Source organism: Lissotriton helveticus, chromosome 9, assembly GCF_964261635.1.
Source record: "Lissotriton helveticus chromosome 9, aLisHel1.1, whole genome shotgun sequence".
NCBI classification, from domain to species: Eukaryota; Metazoa; Chordata; class Amphibia; order Caudata; family Salamandridae; genus Lissotriton; species Lissotriton helveticus.
The window spans coordinates 615,201,976-615,222,832 of record NC_136070.1 but is presented as its reverse complement, the minus strand read 5'-3'; the positions used below and the strand labels follow the sequence as shown (position 1 = coordinate 615,222,832).

At 44.2% G+C, this 20,857-nt stretch overlaps 1 protein-coding gene across 4 annotated transcripts in view; it reads right to left on the bottom strand.

Moving 5' to 3' along the window:
- The window catches only part of C9H19orf47 (chromosome 9 C19orf47 homolog), a 96,268-nt gene extending 85,172 nt beyond the window's left edge, over positions 1-11,096 (bottom strand). Inside the window, exons 1-2 of one of the 4 annotated variants that reach the window (XM_078660659.1) lie at positions 10,819-11,096; positions 1,141-1,211 (exon numbers count right to left, since the gene is read on the bottom strand). In XM_078660659.1, coding sequence (XP_078516785.1) covers positions 1,141-1,159 — 19 coding nt within the window. In that variant the 5' untranslated portion in view covers positions 1,160-1,211; positions 10,819-11,096. Of the gene's footprint in view, positions 1-1,140; positions 1,212-10,706 lie in introns of all 4 variants that reach the window. The other 3 variants (XM_078660658.1, XM_078660660.1, XM_078660661.1) reach the window with 3 other exon arrangements.
- Positions 11,097-20,857: the final 9,761 nt, after the last annotated feature.

Genomic DNA, 20,857 nt, shown 5'->3' with positions numbered 1-20,857 from the left:
GCCAAAAGGCCTTAGAATGAGTAATTACCAGAGACAGCTGCAGCACTGCCTAGAGGACTAAGAATGGGGAATAACCACTGGGAGCACAGTAGCAGCAGTCTAGATGACGTAGAATGGGGAATTACAAGCGGGACCAGAGAAGCAGCTAGCAGCAATTCCTAGAGGGCTTAAAATGAGGAATTACCACTTGGTCCAGAGAAACAGCTGTAGCACTGTCTAGAGGACTAAGAATGAGGAATTACCACTGGGACTAGAGACACAGCTGCAGCACAGCCTAGAGAACTAAGAAAGGGGAATTACCACTAGAACAGACAACTGCCACATTTGTGACCAGATAAAGAACAAGATTTACAACCCTGTTTACAGAAACGGAGCAATGGAGCGCCAAGCAAGTGAAACATAATTAATGCTAAAAACGAAAGACTGGGTGAAAGGGAGCTAGGTAATGTCAAATTTCCATCTTTTTAACTTTGTGACTGCTCAACTCGATCTTCAGCGACCCAGACGCTGTAGATCATAAGTGAAAGCTTAGGTGAAATGGGGAGAACACAAACAGCTGCTCACATGTATAACATTTCCAGAATATGAGGCAGACAAGCGAAAAAAATAGTGTAAACCGAACTGAAATGGGAAGAAGCGAAATGAACCCTGTAACAAGGCCAGTTGCTATAGGAGGGAACAGCAGGCCAAAAGGAGGAACAAATGGGCACAATTTACCATTCAAAAGAATGGCATTTAGAAAGGCACCCTGAAACAACCAATGACAAGCGATGAGCCGGCTTGAAGCCCATGTACTCAATACATCATGCCCTGCAGAGCAGCGCATGCGTGGCTAGGCTCGACCTAAAAAGGGACACTTTCATACATGAAGGAGAAACACATACTGCAGTTTTAAATCTGCATTAAGCTGGTCATCCACAAAAATGTGGTTTTGAACAAACATTTTAGACTTACGAAATCAAAGCACTTTCTTACTACATTAAAACTACTCACAGCTGTCGCTCCATGTCAAGTGACAGAGCAGCGGGCAGCCAAACAACTAAGAAAGCACTGTTGCAACCTTTTGTCTCAATTCAAAACGGATGGCTTACAAGCAAGCTCCACCATGCCTCCAGATTATATTATGCATGCAACACTCACCCAAGGTAACAGATGCCATTGTAGGAGACCGAAGACCGGCTGGGCTTTGAGGATGTGGAAGTAGTCTTACCCTGCAAGGAAATCACACAAGATAAAATGTTCATTCTATACCACCTAAAAAGTGCTTACTAATGAAAAGCATTGTTTAATAAACAAAGCCAATAGGTCTCGCCTATGCAGCAGCTATTTGCTTTGTCAATGTCTTTTAGCCATGCTGAACACTAGCGTGGCAGCTGTTCAGCATGGCTAAAAGTGGTTGCGTAGGGGAGAGTGCTGTGGAGTGTCAGACTGGAATGGGGGAAGACTGGAGTGGAGTGTAGTTGCATATAGTGTTGTGTATTGGAGTGGCATAGAGTGGAGTCACAAAGTGAGGTACTGAGGAGGAGAGTACAGTGAACTGGTTTAGAGTGCATTGTCATAGAATTCAGCATCGTAAAATGCAGTGGCATAGATTAGAATGTTGCATAGTAGAGTGGCGCAGAGTGCAGATTAGAGTGGCATAGATTACAGCAGCGTAGAGTGGAGCAGAGTAGAGTGGCATAGAGTGTATAGTGGTGTTGAGTAGAGTAGCAGAGTAGAGTGCAGCAGAATGCAATGGCATAAAGCAATGTAGATTAGCACGGAGTGGCGTAGAGTGTACTGGTTTAGAGTGCATGGGCGTAGAGTACTGCAGAATATAGTGACAGAGTGCAGCAGCGTAGATTAGAGTGGTACATAGAGTACAGTGGCGTAGAGTTCAGTGGCAAGTGCTGTAGAGTGGCAGAGTGTGCAGTAACAGAGTAGATTGTTTCAGAGTAGAGTGACAGTAGAACGAAGTGGTGCAGGTTTGAGTGCAGCGGTGTACAGTAGAGTGGCATAAATTAATGGCACAGCGTAATTTGTGTAGGGTACAGTGGATTGGAGCAGAGTGCAGGGACGTAGAGTGTCTTGGCGAAGAGTGCAGTGGTGGAGAGTACATGTGCATAGAGGCATAGAGTGCAGTGGCATAGAGTGGACTGGTACAGAGTAGAGTGCAATGGTGCAGATTGAAGTGGAATAGTGTCAAGTGGAGTATGCATCGTATGGTAGCACACTGCCATTACAACAACACACTGCGCAAATAGAATTTTCATTTTGATTAAAAACACAGTTTTACTAATAAAACTATACAGTGCACAAACGATAACGTGTGGAAATGGAATCACCTAGTTTATTGATTTGATCATATTCTAGTATTTGTGTTCAACAAACTTCAGATTTAACAAAAAAATGCTTCATTAGTGCATTCTAAATTCTGAAATACTTGCACAGTTCATTGAAATAGTGTGTGCTAGGAACATAACATTTCCTACCCAGTATCCAGGAAGATTGTTACATAGATCCTCTCACTTTAAAGTCAGAGAAAGAAAAGTAAACACCAAACTCCCTCGGGAAACAGAGCCTGACATTTGAGCTCAGTCTTTGAATGCCCAGTAAATGTGACAAGATAAAAACAAGATTTACAGGCATGTTTACAGAAAGGAGCACTCGAGGAAGAATACAAGGAGAGGACGTGTGAAAAGACTTCGCTCCTTGGGAGGGACAAAGTCATGCGGGACAGCCTAAACAAATAAAGCCAACAAATAGAAAGGCTTTGACCTAAAAGGAACTACCGGATTGGGAGGTGCAAAGATCAAAAGCACAGAAACATATTGGAAGTCAGTAACAATCCAACGTCCTTCACAGGATGGACTGTGTGCAATTCAAAATGCCATATGGAGCCAGTTTCCGAAAGACTGCACTACATCACACCCAAAGGGACGGTCACGTGATCCATGCTGAAAGTTACCAAATCGCTTGAATCAAATCGGTACAGGCTACTTTTTAGGTCGAGGACCGTCGCACTGCATAGCAGTGGGCGGAGCCGAAGATTTTAGGTTTCTTAGAGGGGGCTTGGAACCCGCCCCTCATCTCCATTGGCTGGCCTAGTAAATGCTGGCCAGCCATTGGAGGAGAGGGGCGTCACTCCCTTTAAGCCCCGTCTTTTTGCGATTCGGGGGCGTGTTTTTTAGTTTCTTTCTGTGACGTCATCCGCCACTCAAACCTAAAAAACACGCCCCCGAATCGCAAAATGACCGTGTGTTTCTCCGAGGCATTTCTGCCTCGCCTCGGAGAAACGTGGTCGTGTGGAGCGCTCCTCTGTTGTTTAAGTGCTTGGCCCTCTGTCGGCTTCGGTGCCGCCCTGCCCACCGATACACCAAGCACGAACGCTGTACTGGCTGAGGGCCGCAGGGGAGTCATGCAGCTTCCAGCGGGGCCCGTTTGCTCTTAAGCTCTTTGTCTCGCCCTCCCTCTCCTTTCTTCTCGCCTTCAGCAGCCTCGCTGATTCATCGCACTAATCCCCGACATGTCTTCCCTTGGGATTCCCGCTCAAACGTTCTCGGTGAGAACCTGCACAGACTTGTTTTGTTTTTTTCACCCTGCAAACATTTGTCCGCTAATGTCGTTTCTGGCCGAGAGATGAGGCGCTGGGCGGCGCTGGATGTTATTCACTTCCGACGCTCGGGGCTCCTAGGCGTGGGTAAGAGCTGTGCTAAGCGGTGAAAAAAAGTAACCATAGCCCGGCTTTATCTCTTCTGTACGAGACCCGTCACCCGGATCTAACCCGTCGCCTTTCGGCGGTGACGTCATGGGCCTCGTGCATGTTGATGTGTCTGGCCGCATCCTCTCACATCATTGACCTCGTGGATGTGTGGGGGGGGGGAACGTGCCCAAGCGGGTCATTAGAGCCCCAGACCAATGAATCCACAGCGTAAAGTTCAGAATAACCCCCACCAAACACATCAGCAGAGCACACCTCATGCATCCCAGACAAGTACACTGTATTCGAGAACACACCTAGTGCATTCTAGAAAAAACATTTCAAACACACTAGCAGGCTACACCACAAACACACCAGCTGAGCACACAACATACATTTCAAGCGAGCACTCTTCATGCATTCCAGACAAGCACACCTCATGCATTCCAGTAAAGCACATCGCAAACACACAAGCAAAGCACTCCTCACGCATTTCGAAGAGAACACCTCATGCATTCAACACTAGCACACCTCGTATTCTAGCAGAGCACACCTTGTGCACTCCAGAAGAACACACATACCAGCTGAGCACACCACGTGTGTTCTAGCCGAGCACACATCATGTATTCCACGCGAGCACTCCTCATTCCATAGCCTTCACACGAGCTGGAGTGCAGTGCAGCAGCCGGCACATACCTGAGGGTCTGCAGTGTGGTGCAGCAGCCAGCACGACCCGAGGGTCTGTAGTATGACGCAGGAGCTGGCACACAGGGGTAGCACAGAGGGCAGGCCTGTGGGTTTGTAGTATGAGGCAGGCACACACGGGTAAGCACAGAGAGCAGGTCTGTATGTTTGTGGTGTGGCGCAGCAGCATGCACAGGCGGCAGGCCCGAGGGTCTGGTGTTCACCAGCAGGCGCACACGGGTAGATGCAGAGGGCAGGTAGGCCTGTGGGTCTGTAGTGATTCAGGAGCAGGCTCACACTGGTAGGCGCAGACGGCCATGCCCGCTGGTCTGGATGTGGTGCAGCAGCAGGCACACACGGGAGGCCCGTGGACTCCTCGTATCTGGGCAGCGTCATGGCTAGGTGAGGTCATGTCTCGGAAACGGGTACCCGCCCCCCCTCCGCATCGGATGAACGACCACCAAACACTGTGTACACATGTGCCTGTAGTTCCCCTGGCCCACATAGCGCCTCTCTGATGAATTCACCGCCCCGGCCCCAAACTGCCCCGCCTCCTTTCGAGTGTGCTTTTTAAGTCCTTTCCTTGTGGGAGGCAGAAATGACCCAAAATGTACGACTGAAAGGAACGCAAATAAAGTGACTGAAAAACACACTGCATTTGTCATGAATGGTTGCAAATATACTTTTTAATAACAAGCTGCCAGTCGACTCCCTGGGTCCACGCACGTGCTGCAGAGAGCTGTCTCGGTGTTGTACGACACAGGCAGTGGTGCAGGAGCAAGGTGATGGGGTCTCGGTGTATAGGGGCACACATCAGTAAGATCAGCTAATGAGCGCTGTGGATGGGGTCGTGAGTAACTTGTCCATGCACGTGCTGGAGGGAGATGCCTGTGTTCTGTACATGACACAGGCAGGGGAGCAGGAGTAAAGTGTTGGGGTCTCGGTGCATAGAAGGGACACAGCAGTATTGTCAGGTTATGAGACAGGAGGTGGCCGGGAGGCTCGGGAGTGTGAACCCGGACTCTAATCCAAAATGCCAGGGTTTGTGTGGGGCTCTATGTGGGTGTGTGTGGGGCTCTGTGTCCGCGAATACTCTACTACTCTCTAATGCTCACCTATTGCCATTGTAAATGACAATACCATTTATTTATGTTTTTTTTAAAAATATGAAAAAAATGTCATGAGCAATGCCAATAGCTCTACCTTTAATAATGCCGAGACCATTGCATTGTAAATGCTTGTTTAAACTACCAGTAGTACTTCTCCAAGATGCCAATGCTCATCTACTGCACTGCCCTACTGGGTTGTTGCACAGTTGGTTATATGCTTCAGAGCAGAGCATTCTAAACGGGTAACTTAAAGATGCAACTACATAACTTTCACTCGAACCTTGCCACAGTACAGTGAATTCTGACATTAAATGCCTTTTACCGTGCACAGCCACAAACTGGATTACGGATATCATTCACAAAATACCCAACTAAATGGTGCCAACTGTTCCACCTGAGAAGGATACAATCCTTGATGACCCTCAACAGCTGCACATTTCTGACAGCTGGTAATGCAAAGAGGCGTGAAGCAGTAGGTTCAACCCAGTGATAATATTTTCCCCATTTTTGCTCACAGACAGCACAACCGAAAACTTGTTTTCCTACTTCACTGTATAAACATTTGCATAATTTGGAAATACAGCCATTACCTCGAATTTGACTAAACGTTATCGAGCGGTCCCTGATCTTTAATTTGCTTGACAGTCAGTGTTTAGTAAGTGGGATTCATATAGGCACCAGATTTATTACAGCGACTGAATGTTCCTTTAAAGACAGGGCAATGACAAACCAAACAGATGAGGGCTACACACGTCATAAGCACATTTGCCACTGTGCAGAAACTACTTTTCCATTACAATTAAGGAAGCTCAAAAAGGTCCTTGCTGCCACAGTCTAAATGCACACTAAATTCTATAAACGAAGGTCACTGAAAGCTGGGTTTGAGGAATGTAGTTAAATCACATGGAAAGCTTATTTTTCTACAACACATTACACTGGATAACTTCATAGCCCACGTAATGGTTTTATTTTTCTCCAGGAAGCGTCATGTCATTTTCCCGACAAATATTTCATCTAATTTTGCAACAAAACATTAACTTTTTTTTTTTTTTAAGTACCGTTAAGATCACCGCAGAATCGGAATTTGAGCTTGTCTTTTTCTCTAAATTAGATGCAATTAATTCCCGGGAACAAACCCACCAGTCCCGAATAAAAATCTTCACAATTTGGCACGCCCAAAAGCTTTGGGGGTGGAAACATTCTTTAGGTGACGCCAAGGACAGCCATAAATAAAACAGTTGGTAAGCTAGTGGGTGGCAGCTGTTACTTTGATGACCCCCTCCCCCACCTTTTTTTCTCAAACATGGTTTGCTAGAGGATACATTTGGAGTGTGTCAATGAAAGGATAATAATAACCGACTGGGTTGTAGGAAATCTCAGTTATGTTTAAAAGAACTCCTGGAAAAGGCTACTTTATTTGACTAACGGAACGACCAATTAACTGTGTTTGTGAACATCCACAGGCTCAAATGATACACTTCAGCTGCTGTGTCTGCAAAAAGACACGAACAGACTTATTTATATATGCTGTTTTTGCCACAGGGGGGACATTAATTAACACACAAGACCGTGGGTCCGATTTCAAAGACGTTAAAACAGCGAAGATTACAAATGTCTTGACCGTATTTCAAGGAGCTAAAAAATTATGTTCGAAGTGCTTCTCGAGTCTCAAAATTGAGATGCCTATTCCTCCCATGTGGTAGTAAAATGCACGAGTGCCATAGCAACACAATCTCCACGTAATTCCTCTTTGCTCGTGCATTCGATGGGGCACGTGAAATCATACCTTTTTGTCCGATTGCAGTCTGTCTCACTTAATTGTAAAGCTTTTATTAAAGTACTCTCAGATGAAACACAATATTGTATTTCCATACCTGTAAGGGAGTCTAATTTCGGTAAAAAGTTAATAGGTGGGCCTATTTGCACCTGCTCTACTGGATGTTTTACCACACTATTTTGCTAATGGATTCTAAATCCGACGTTCATACTGGACAACGATTGTGATGCCAAATAAGGTATCACCCATAGCCAGGGAGGGAAACTAAAATTATGCGGCTGGGTTGACTAAATTATTCGGCAAGAAAAGCCTAATTGGGTGGCAATTTTTGTGATAGTATTACTCCATATTTTTTGTCATTTTTACACTTGATAATACTGTCGAGGTATAGGCAGGGTCACTGGAATTAGGCGACAGGAGAGGGCCAAACTATACAGCAGGGTTAATTAGATTATGCAGCAAGAAAAGGTGAATAGTGCGGCACATTTTGTGACAGTATTAGTTCATCATTTTGTAATTTTAAAAAACTTACCACTGTCTGGGCATTAGTTGCACCTCTTTAGTATGAGTTTAACTCCCAAATATACCAATAAGCCACAGAAGGGTGACCACTTAAAGTTTGCACAGTGCCTTCTACAACATGTGGCGCGGTGTTTTAGTAACTTTTGAACTGTTTGAGCTACAAATATTTGTTTTACACCAGCATTTATGGTTTATGCGGCAAATCTTTAACTATGCGAAAATCGCCACAGCCGCACAATCCCAGTTGACCTGGGTGTAGGTTGCACCTCATGAGCACCATTTACAAATGTGGATTATTATTGTTTAAACACCCACATATAGCAATAAGCAGCAGAAAGGTGACCAGACAACCTTTGCCTTCCACTTTGCTGCTGCGTTTTTAGTAACTTTTAAACAGGATGCATTTTTTTGTTAAAATGTGCAGATTACACAGCTGGTGAAGGCTTATGTGGCAAATCCATAATTATGTGAAAAACGAAGCTGCCGCACAATCGCATAAATCCAGTGGCCCTCCACATCTTAGCTAGCTTCTGCAAAATAAGTGTGTAAACTCAGTTACAATCGTCACCAATGTAAATTTTTCTCTGAGAAGATCTAAACAGTACACAAAGAAATAGCTCACATTCTTCTACTCCTGACACTGTACCAGAAAGCAATACTCTAAAATGTCATCCATCATTCCAAACGACTACCATACGAAGTAACATCTCCATCAAGCCAACTACGTATGCTGACAATCATATTCCTGTACAGAAGCACTTACTTAAAATCCAGCACCTCTTATTCTCAGAATAAACTCCCTACTTTGAAGACACAATACCTTTCTCCTTAAAATATAGCCAAACAACCTAATTACTCAAGACACCAAACCTTTGTTCTACGGACTTCCAAAGATCAGTCTCCAATCTTCTTTACCTGGGCAAAATAATATTTCCCACATGGTTATTGACAAATGTAACAAAATCATTCCGTTTATTTTGGCCCAAAGGCAGCAGATAAATACCTCTCCAGAGTTGCGATTATAGTCTAAATACACTTGATAAAGGGGATTCCCAAACAATAGTGCTACTAGACCGTTCAGCATCTTTCAGAAACAACTTGAAAACCCTACTCAACATCTTAGTATCCACTTCGGGAATTAACGTTCAAGTGCTGGAATAGTTCACCTGCTTCTTATCAACTAGAATCCAATTTGTAAATAATAATGGGCTCATTCACATCGTTCTCCTTTCCAATTAAATGCTCAGAACCCTATGGCACTTTCCTTTCACACACCGTCTTTAAATCACTACATGCAAACACTAGGATCAGTGTTGCAAAGTACAACGATTACCAGGATCAATCTGCAGAGGATACACGGCTGTATCACAAAAGTTAAAATTGCTCAAACTGTAAGCCTGAAAATGTTCCTAGATAACCCCATGGACTGGATCTTCTATTTTATATTAAACACTACCAAAATTACATTCCTCTGCCTGCACTTCAAAAACTCCCACGTTGAAGAATAGCGTGGAGCGGCCTCTCAAACATTCGTTATATCTCCCGCTAGGGTGCCACTGCCCAAAGCACTGTACTTTACCATCTAGACAGCAGAATTGCTACACAGCCTGGACTTTACGAATGAACCATGACTATGCTTACTGCTGTTTCAGACGGCAAGCAATTAGAATACCACACCGATTCAAGCAGACATTTACTGGCTACCCTCAGAAATGTTTACTCACTTCAAAATGAAGTGCATCATAGACACATCCTTCAGTCTTCGGCACCCCAACTGCTTAAGAATAAAGTACACCTTACTTGAAGTCACAAACACATTAAAAGTATACCCAAGCTTTAACAGCAACCGCAATTGTTCCAGAACATTAATGAAACACCTGCTCAAAACGTACCGGACTGTCCAATCTGACTTGCACTCATTTCTATTCAGTCTCATACTGTGCCAGGTTTTTTTGAGAAGCGCTCCACTGCCCTTGTGGCTAGGTCAGCACTATAAAAATGACTTAAGCGACATAATAAAATAAGTGTTAATGAACGTTATTATGATATTGGTTTGTGTACTAAAAAACAAGGATGTATCTAGTGTTGGTTATGTTAACACTTCGGATATTTCTCGAAGTCTTTCCCTACTTTAAAACCATGAAGTACTTGTCTGGACTACAGTTTCTCTCAGTGAGTAGTCACCTTATATAAGCACACCCCACAGCTTCAACGAGTATCCACTGTGTACTAATACATCAGTGACAGAAGATTTACAATGTAATTAAAGGGATTTATGGTGTTACGGTGGAAAAGAGGACCAATGACTATATTTTGGGGACACATTCCAAATAATCACTGTAGGTCGCATCTTAATGAAGTCCTTAGCTCTCACTACAGCTAGAATTCCTTTGAAGTTGGATACAGATCAGCAAACTGAATACAGGTCCTTAAAATGCAGAAATAACCATTAAACTGACCGATATCATTTCTTTCTTTCAAATGTTGTAATCTCATGCTCCCCAAACATTAATTGTAGAAAAAAAAAATTATGACGAGTATTCAGCTTTCAATAAACGAGAATTTAAAGGGCAAGTATGGCTTGGGCGTAAATTAGTTAAGTGCTCCTAAGTAGGATTCTATGGAGCTAGTTATAAATTGTTTACTCTTTTTAATTACTGTTACAATCCCAAAAAGACTAAACCTCATCGAACTTAGAGATCACTGCATATTTATCCGTTCTTCGGATAGATCCGGTTATGCTCTAATTCTCTATTAAACAGATTCCACTATATCCCTACCCTTAAAACCCCTTCTGTCAACAAATTCACTCCCCATAGACCTGATCGCACACGAAACGCGTTTTTAAATTCTTCTAATTATTCTATCACCGTTAGCTTCTACCCGTTTCCTTCAAACAGCTCCTTGTGGAGACCCAATATTGCAGACCGTTCACCTTCTCCAGAGGCCTGCTCGTCCCACGGACTCTTCTTCCTCCCTTTGAATGCCCGATACCTACGCTACTCTTTACTCCGCTGAGGCCGTCTCTGACTCCCTTTGTCACGTACACTTGGTTGACGTCGGCCTCCTGCTCAGGCTAGGCCCGGTCCCCGGCCTCCCGTGGTCCACCCCTCCAGGCCCCGAGTATCATTCTTCCTTCCCGAGCCTCCACCGCCTCCAACGAAAGCGCAGTCTAAACAGAAGCAAGCCGCAGCAACGGATGTGACGTCATCAGGAAGAGCCATCGATACGAGTTCGAAGGGCTAGAGGCACGACCAAGAAAGAGTAAAGGAAGGACTTCATTAACATCAGGTATCGACATACAAGGACAGAAATCTAAGAACATGGCGTCCATTTTTCAATGGGACGCTTTTACTGGCGCACGATAAGCCAATGAGGATCCTGGACGAGGCATGTCGTCATTTTCCTCGCGCGTCACCCTGTATGTCTTTTCTAAACAGACTCCGGACGGGTTGTTCTGTCATGTATATATGCCAACTATTCCCAGGGACCTTCTTGTACAAACGGAACAAAGACGGTAAACCAAGCCGTTATTAGGGAGCCGAGGCCCTCGTGTGGCTGTTCGAAGGTGCAATCCAGCAGACCTGTTTAATTCTAAATGACATATGCAAATTCCTCGGTGCGGTGCAAAACACCAACTTTACGGCTACATTACAGCACTCCTCTTCCAGGCCTCGAAAATTATAATAATGTTGCTAGACCTGCAGGTCTATTTACTTAAATAATCTATTCGACCTAATTGTAATTCTCTTGACCCATAAACTGGTTTCAAATGATGTGCTATCGGCAAATATTTTAATTCATTCTGTCGCCATTTTCTTCATTATCACATATGAGAGTACCTTCCAATATGTGAATTCACATATCTGCTATAAAAAAAACTCTTGTTTGATTTAACAGACTAAACTTTTGCTCCATTTAAATCTAGCCACATATAGAATACACATGACCTCTGACGTGCCTCTTAGTTCATTAACAATAAATGTGGGTGAAAAGTGCACTCAAATTTCCAATCTAATCAAAATAAGTTGATATGTGTGCTATGTTGGACTAATGCCTGCTAAGCATCATACATATAACAATGAAAGTAGCCTAGCCCCTACCAGGCGGCTAGGACTCCAACATGCAACAACAGGAAAAAACAGTTTTCAACTTTAGCAGTTTAATACTTTTTAGTTCAGATGATTAAACTCAGTCATCATAAAAATACACAAATGATTTGACCAATTCATTGAATTTTAAATACAATGTAAATAAATGTATAAACAAGGCGTTTCTATTTGCTGTAAACCCAATGCATTTCGGGACTTAATGTCCCTTCATCAGGGATATTCTGTAGAAAAAGAAAGAACAAGCATTTACAATGCAACGGTTTCGCTTTTGTAAAAGTTAGAGCTTTTGTCATTGCTCATGACAAATTTTCCTGTATATGTTGTAGAATTCTGATGAGTAAATGGGAAGGAGGAGGAGGAAGAGAAAGGCGAAAAACAATGACAAAGGGAACAAGCACGGAACAGAGGCACGAGCAGGCAACAGAGGCATGAAAACCGGGTCACAAGCAGGCAACAGAGGCACGAAAACAGGGTCACAAGCAGGCAACAGAGGCACGAAAACCGAGGCACAAGCAGGGAACAGAGGGACAAAAACTGGGTCACATGCAGGGATCAGCACGCACAACGAGGGAAGGGGGGGCAGAAAAGCACGCACAACGAGGGAAGGGGGTAGAAAAGCATGCACAGTGAGGGAAGGAGGCAGAAAAGCACGCACAACGCGGGAAGGGGCGAGGCGCTTTGAGACAGACCAAGCAGACAGAAATACAGACAGCGGAAACTAGGAAACACAGACATTGGCAGCAAGAAAAATCTTCCGAAGAGAATTACACCGAAGTTAGCACGAGAACAAAAGTTCACCCAGAATATATTTTTTGGGCGCTGGTGCACATCCCTTGAGTAGCTTTTGAGGTCGTTGTGTTATAAAAAGGCACCAGGCAGGCTTCTATGAGTTGATGTTTAGTACATGTGGAATAAGTATTTGTATGCAGTATCCAAGTTGTCCAAAAACGGACAGTCGAAATGGCTGATGGTTATTAACATTAAAATGAATCTGGTTGCCCCACAAAGCTGTTTTTCCTGTTGGCCACTCCAGAGTCAATAGGCTTAATGGGAGCTTGCAGAGCCTCATGATCTGAATCTGTTCAATCCAGCTGCCCTTCTCTAAGCGAGGGGCCACTGATGGCCGTTAACCCCGTATCCAGAAAGTAAAACGGTGGAAGCAAGCAGGGAGTGATGAGGAAGACTTTCTGACTCCAGGAAGAGAGGGGGCCCGTGGAGAAAAATCCGGCATCTACAGAAAAGGCAGACTGCGGATCTGTGAGGCCTACTCCCCTGAAGTGAGCAGCTTCCTAGAAGCATTTAAGGGAATCAGGGAACTTCCCCATAACGATCAAGATCATAGTGGCACAGGGCTGAAGTTACTCAAAGTTGCTTCAGTGGGGTCTGAGAGCATGGCACAGAGAAGGATGTGGGGTAGAAGGGCACACACCGTGTACGCCCAGTCATAGCCATGCCTAGTGGCTTTTAAGGGCAAGGAGATTAAAGCTAGGGTGTGTCCGAGAGTAACGCCCTACACTTTGAGTCTACTGCATCTGCCAATGTACTGGACAAGGTACACAACTCATTCTGAGAGCACAGGAACAGGGCTCGTTGTCTCAGCCATGCCGAAAGCAGCTTCGGTAAGCATAAGACAGTGTACAGAGCATGGCTGTCGGCCACATCCTACACACAGTACCTGCTGCACTGGACGAAACACCATGCACCCAGTGTAATTTGCAGCATCTCTAGAAGCAACAAGATTGCATACAGAGCATGGCCCCAAGGCCGCTTACTGCACCCTCAGTCTATTGCACATTGCAAATGAACATGTGCAGGGGCAAATGGAAGCATAAGTACTGCACACAGTGGAAATAGCAGGTTTCTGCGGCATGGGGACGAGGTGCAGGGAAAGGCCAAGTGCCACTCCATGTACCAACTGGCACAGATGCAGCACCTGCGTAGTGGGTTTCAACTTTGGCCCAGGGCCACAGTCTATTTTAACACCACCAAAACAAATTCCCTACAAAATTATTAAAAGAAACCTTTGGTTCTTTACTAAGGTCTGAAAATAGCAATCGTTATAAACAAAAGATAAAAAATCCCCTTACATTAAAAGAGCATTATTGCTTTGATCCAAAACCTAGAAAACACTTACATTTTCCTCCAGCCCGCTGCGGCTGCGTGAACACATGAAGCCCTAATTAGTTCCAATAGATGTGATATGGCCCAGGGCATTAGAACGCCAACCTATCTGATGCCCAAAGCAGCCCAGTTACCCAGATACAAATATTTTTGCATTTCGGACATTACAAACTTTATGGACATACTATATCCAACGTACCCCATGCTGCTCTGTTCCTGAGAGTGTGCTTTATTGACTGGCAAGGGGAAAAGAACACTGTAATAAAGCTAAGAAATCACGAAGGCAGGAGAGACTCCAAAACATTTCTGTGTTAAGAGAACATTGGTCCAGATTTGATTGAAAACTATGGCACAGCGGATAAATGCTTTACACATGTTCCGAGGTCATATCTACCATTGTCAAATAACTGCCCTACTTCACCATCCTGCAGCGAAAGACCGATTGATTTTAGAAGTAATATCTTCAACTCTAAATTAGGCTTATTGTTTTTCACTGTATCATCCTGCACCAGAGTTCCTAAACCACTTACAGGGACAGATGTATCAAAGGATTTTTACCCATTCTGTGTCTATGGGTAAATGCTTTAGTACATATGGCCCACAGTTCCTAAAATATACCCGGAGTCTCCTATTTACCAAAACTGGAGAGTCAAGTAACTAAAACGAAATAACTTGGTTAACTAATTGTGGTGCAACATTACTTGTGGCCTTTGAGCCCCGTACAGCAGTGCTGGTAAAAGATACTGCAGAGTAACCATCAATTGTCTCATGATGCAATGAACAGCCAACATACTTAGTACTGTTAAAGAAGGACTCGGAGGAGGGACACCCTACCATGGCTGTTGGCAACAAATTCCGATCGTGGGAAGGAGTAGTCCCTACCACTCCAAAATAAGTACTGGTCACATTCACCCTCAAATCAGATAAGCTGGATGCTACCATGCAAACAGCCCACATAGGACTTAAATTAAATCGGGGGGGTTTCCAATTAGAACTTGCGCAGTGAAGCCCATATCTATGGCCACTGACATAGATCTGCAAATTCAAGGAATAGACAAGAAAATGGGCGACAACATCAACTACTTTTAAAAAATGACAAAAAATAACTGAGTTCATCTTCCGATCAAAACTGGTTACAGGTAAACTGACCTTCTCTAAAAGGAGCACAAATTGGATTGTGAACTTGTAGGCACACTAATAACTGCTGATACAATGCATCTGTATGCATTTAACCCTGTTTTCTCCTCCCCACAAACCAATATAGTAATTTTAGGTGTACGCCACCAACTGGCAGGAATATTCTTCATCTTCTGCCCCAGCTACATTAAACCAAAACAGGTATTGACAGTGATATAAATCCAGTTAGACTGTTGCAACATGAATGCAAGCAGGATGTGCATTTAGGCACCAAGCCAAACATCCCCCAAACAAGTCTGGTGTTTAATATGTGCAGGTAGACCCTGAAGAAGGTGGGGTAGCCACAGGAAATAACAATAATGTAAGCATGCAACCCCAGAGTATAGCAACAATCTATTCATCATCCCATTCTTTTCAGAATCCTGTTGTGGAAAACGACCATTGATGAATGGTGAAATAATTATACTTCACTTAGGGGAGAAGGATTTAGGGGCTAATTTCGACTTTGATAGTGCTGCACCGGCTCTCCGCTGATGCAGCACCTCCAAAGCAGCGCAAGGACTGCCCGCCTTAGTACGAGTTAAACTTGTGGAAGGTTAACGTTCCTTTGCCTTTCCCATGGAAAACAGGCACTGCAATGTGAGTGGTAAAAAACGTTCCAGCACGGCATGGATGTTATCGTCCATGCCGTGCTTGAACTTTGTGGGAATACAGACAGTGGGCCATATGATGTGCCCCCCTGAATGTATCCCCATGGTGGGGGTGGGGGTGGGCATGGAGGCCCTGTAGGGCCCACTTTCTTTCTGCACTGCCAGCCTTTTGATGGTGGGGCTCCCGCCATGAAATGGCTGGAGGTGCAGGAACTCAGAATATGCTTAGAGGGACTGGTGCAGTCCCACTGAACATTTTAAAATGTGGCGCAGCTCTGCCACTTCCAGGGGACGACTGTTCCCTGGTGCAGACAGTGATCTACCGCCGGTACGATGACGAGAGTCGTAATACGGAAGATAATGGACTGCCACTGCTAAATCTCCATCTATGATATACTACCACTATCCAGGCATCCCGACAAAGGAGATTACCTACTAAACATTGAAGAAACATAGTAATTAGGAGAAACACATAATGGGCCAGCAGCAACACACAGCTCTGAACTTTCATCCATACCACTATCTTGGACCAAAAGTACTTTTGTACTCATTACTCAAAGGTAACTTCTTTTTCCAGGTTGGATCGGAAAGGAAGAACTACCGAAAATAGCAATCCTGTATCCTACTAACCGTTCCAGGTGAGTGTTGTCCACAGTAGCGCAGAAGATAGCAGGCAAATCAGGACACAGGGAGCATTAACAATGATCCACGGTCTGTGACTGACAAAAAGTTTTGCCAGACAGTCAGGAAGGCTTCACCCTTCCATTTCTTGACAAAAATATTAAATGGTAAGTGGTTACAATGGGGCAAGATTTAACGAAATGCAAAAGTCTACAGGTGACAACTTCAGCAATTATCTAGGGAAGCCAAGGGGAGCATCCATTGTGACGCCAATGGGCTAGGACTCCTTACTCAATGATCAGGCCCAAAACAAACACCCCCACTCACAACTGAAATACCAACACAGACTGCCGGCCCGAACAAAGCAGACATTTAAAATCACATGCTGAAAACTTCAATATTTAATTAAGACAAAAAAAGGCTGTGCACATTCAGTTACTACCATCTAAGAATAAATATATGTTCAAGAACAAGCCTTGTCAAACCGACCAAACACCAAGAAACAATGTATAATAATAGAACAAACCAGAGGAACTCTTCTATGGAACACCTCGATAAGAGATTTCCCATCCCCGTATTCGAAAGAAATACGATTTGATGCCCTTTTAAGACTCCACCATCATTCCCGCACATCATTTGTTATGCCCTGTAGCCCAATGAACATTGCTACGCATAGCTAGAATAAGGAATAAGGGGAAACCGGTCACAAAGCATGCATGGCGCATTCCAACATTCTAGAAGAGGAAAGTAGGAGATTTTAACAAAATAATAAAGAGATTGTATTTCCCCCACTCACTTCTATTGAAACAAACAACATTTGAGACAGGAAACAGTGAATATTATGCCATTTTTGGCTTCAAACATCGGGAGTCTCCTGTGTGGGTCGGGTCTATTGGCATGCACTTTTGTTTATAGATATGAGATAGAGCTGACGTAACGACGAAGAATAAAACGGGATACACGTTTCCTTGACACTGTCTTTGGGAGGTTGCCGGTTATTTCCCCTTGTGCTTAACATTCCCTTCAAGACAATAGTGCTCGTGTTCCTGTTGATACTATGAGGCACACTTAACGAAAGCCACGTGTAAACGGATAATGATGGGATCCTTCCGCTCCCGCCCAGCGTGTGGCACAATAATTAATTTCCTGATATCTCAGGATAACAAAAATCTTTTCACCCTCAGTTTTAGACACTGGCGTCTTTCGCCCACAAAGCACAATGGCAAAGCCTGCCGAGCCCTCCTTTGCAAACTACAGCTCCCAGAGCTCCGCTCGCTTCAGTAAAATCACACAACCCGCTTCTATGCCCCTCAAGACTCACCTGCTTTCGGTGCCCACTCGAAAACTCAGCCCCAGTTTCCCCTTTCAAATGAGAACCGGCCTTGACAGCAAGGCACCTGCCGAGAAACCGAGTCCCGGTCGTTTGGGGTCATTTGATCGACGAAGAGGCAACGCAAGCCCAAATACTACAACTCCCGACAGACTCTACGCCTCCGGCAAGCCCCGTGGGGCACCTGTGTCGAGCTTCCCGCACACGCTACGTTTAGTCACACCCTGACTGAGGCTTTCGCATAGGCTGATGGGATATGGTGTTTAATTTTATCATTTTATTCCAGGCAGTATAAGGAGACAGAAAGCTTACAAACTACGACTCCATTATGGCTTCTAGAGGAGATAAGGAAGGGGCACGCTCTGTACAGGCTTAGGACTAGCGGTTGCTAAGAAACGGTAACGCCTTGGTTGAACAAGAAGGCACGGACAACAACGGGACGGCGAGAGGGAGGGTGTGGGGGGCGGGACTCATCAAACACAGAAAGTGGGCGGACGGGAGGGAGGAGGCACAGACAGTGGGCGGGCGGGAGGGAGAAGGAGACAGAAAGCTTACAAACTACGACTCCATTATGGCTTCTAGAGGAGATACGTAAGGGGCACGCTCTGTACAGGCTTAGGACTAGCGGTTGCTAAGAAACGGTAACGCCTTGGTTGAACAAGAAGGCACGGACAACAACGGGACGGCGAGAGGGAGGGTGTGGGGGGCGGGACTCATCAAACACAGACAGTGGGCGGGTGGGAGGGAGAACTTCGAGAAGGCAGGGACAACGGGACGGCGAGAGGGAGGGTGTGGGGGGCGGGACTTAAAAAAAGACCGAGAAACGCCCCCGAATCGCGTTTTCACAGGAAAGCGTGATTGACAGCCTCTGTCTCCCAATGGCTAGCCTCCATTTATGGAGCTAGCCAATGGGAGACAGAGGCGGAACCAAAGCCCCATATGTAGGATCATGAGATTTCGCCCTGGGCGGAGCAACTGCTATGCAGTTGCAACGGCCAGGGCGAAACCTAAAAAGGAAGCATATTCAAACGATGCACAAATCAACTGACTTCACAGTGATATACACTTAACCCCTTACACGCTCATGACGAGCTGGGCTCGTCATGAGGTAGCCTCCTCGCACGCTCATGACGAGCCCAGCTCGTCATGTAACATGCGCTTTACAAATTCTCAGCGTGCGAGCGGAATTCCGCCCGCACGCATGCGGTTAATATTAAATTGTTAAACAAATCGGCAGTCTGTTTCTGTATTCATCTACCACATTTTATGGAAGCACGATAGATCTTAAAACATAGAAAAATGACATGTTTTCATGCTATTTGCTAAACAGAACTCTGTTCAAAATCATAATCATTTGCACTTGTATGAGTTTCTCAAGATCAGTATGCAATCGCCACTAAGTTTCAACTAACCTCATCTGATTGATGGTCACCTTACAAACAAACTGCAGAGCATTCTTTATCTTCAATTATGTCGAAATCTGTGAAAATTTAATTTACACTCACTATTAAACTTCGCGTATATATGAGATTTTAGCAGTAACCCTGCTTCCAACTAGCTCTTATTATGCTCACCTTGATTGTGGTGAATACGACCTCAGTGGTCCTCTTGAATAATCAGTTTCCAAGCCAAGTGTAAAACAACTGCTAAAAGATGTTTAAGAAGTGCGGATCAATTATGCTGTTCCAACCGTTAAAGAAGTGCCATACCCAAATACAGCCGAAAGCTCACCTCGTGACTATTTCAAGGATAAATCGCTAGCCCATGAAACGATATTCGTAATCCCAGAAGCTGTAAAATAAAATACAGCTTTTCGAAAAAAATCATTCAAACACGTCCCAGATGGAGTACACGTTAACATTCTCTATTCAATTCGCGATAACGTTTTCTATTCAACTCACCTCGTCCTCTCCGTCCACTACAGAATGTTTTTCCCAGAGTTCAAGCGTCCCTGTCTATCTACCAATAGTATTTCAGTAATCCTGAAGAGCGGCGAAACGTAATGACGTCGGGAAAAGTAAACAAAAGAAAGGGACTATCACCCTCAATAAACTTAAACCACGTTGCGGTCAGATATAGTGACCGTCGATATTTGACTCACTTCCTCCACAAACGTAACCCGTTACACGGCGTTCCTTCACAACTAACTTCAGAATAATTTACATAGAAAGAGGACTCGCGGTTCTATCGCGGTTACACGGCGTTCCTTCACAACTAACTTCAGAATAATTTACATAGAAAGAGGACTCGCGGTTCTATCGCGGTTATATATCCTTCATGCAAACGATAATGAACTGGTCTGCGTGGTTTTGCTGAGTGTACAAAACATTGAGGATACTACTTGAACTAGTCTACATTACGTTCAGTATATATCTATTTACATTAACAATTTGTGGCGATTTAGTTGAACCCCATCAAATGAGTTTCATACAGAATGACATCAATATTAAAAGTTTTGCAAAAATCTTTTAACATAATTACATGATCTATGAACATTTATAAATTGAGACATAAAAATCATTTTTCAAACATGTCTATGATTACTTCATTCCTACGTGTGTGCTTGTTCTCAACCTAAAATGTGGTGTGTTACGGTCCCTAAAGAGAGGTTATGACTTGCTTAAATATTTCTCATAGAAAGCAGGACATTTCCAATTTATCATTGAGCCCTAAGGGCATCATAGTCTGTAATTTCTTAATCCAAAAGACTTCCCTCTGGAGGAGGGTTCGAGAATTGTTTGCGCCTGGCACTCTTGGTACTAGTTCAATGATTTGACATTTGATTTGGGCAATCGTGTGACGTGCTTCTGCCCAATGAACAGCCAGGCTTGAGGTTGTGCTTTTATTGCGTATTCGACTTTTATTTTCTGACAATTTAATCTTCAACTTTCTCTCAGTCTTTCCAACATATAGCAAACCGCATGGGCATTTGATCATATACACAACGTGTTCTGAGTTGCAATTGGTGCTGTGTCTTAATTTAATACTAGCCCCGGTTCTGGGGTGTAACAACACATTACCTAGAATTATATTATTGCAATTTTTACAGTTCCAGCATTTCATTGTGCCACTTGATATTTCTGCGGGTATAGTTTTCATTGATCTTTGGTTTGCA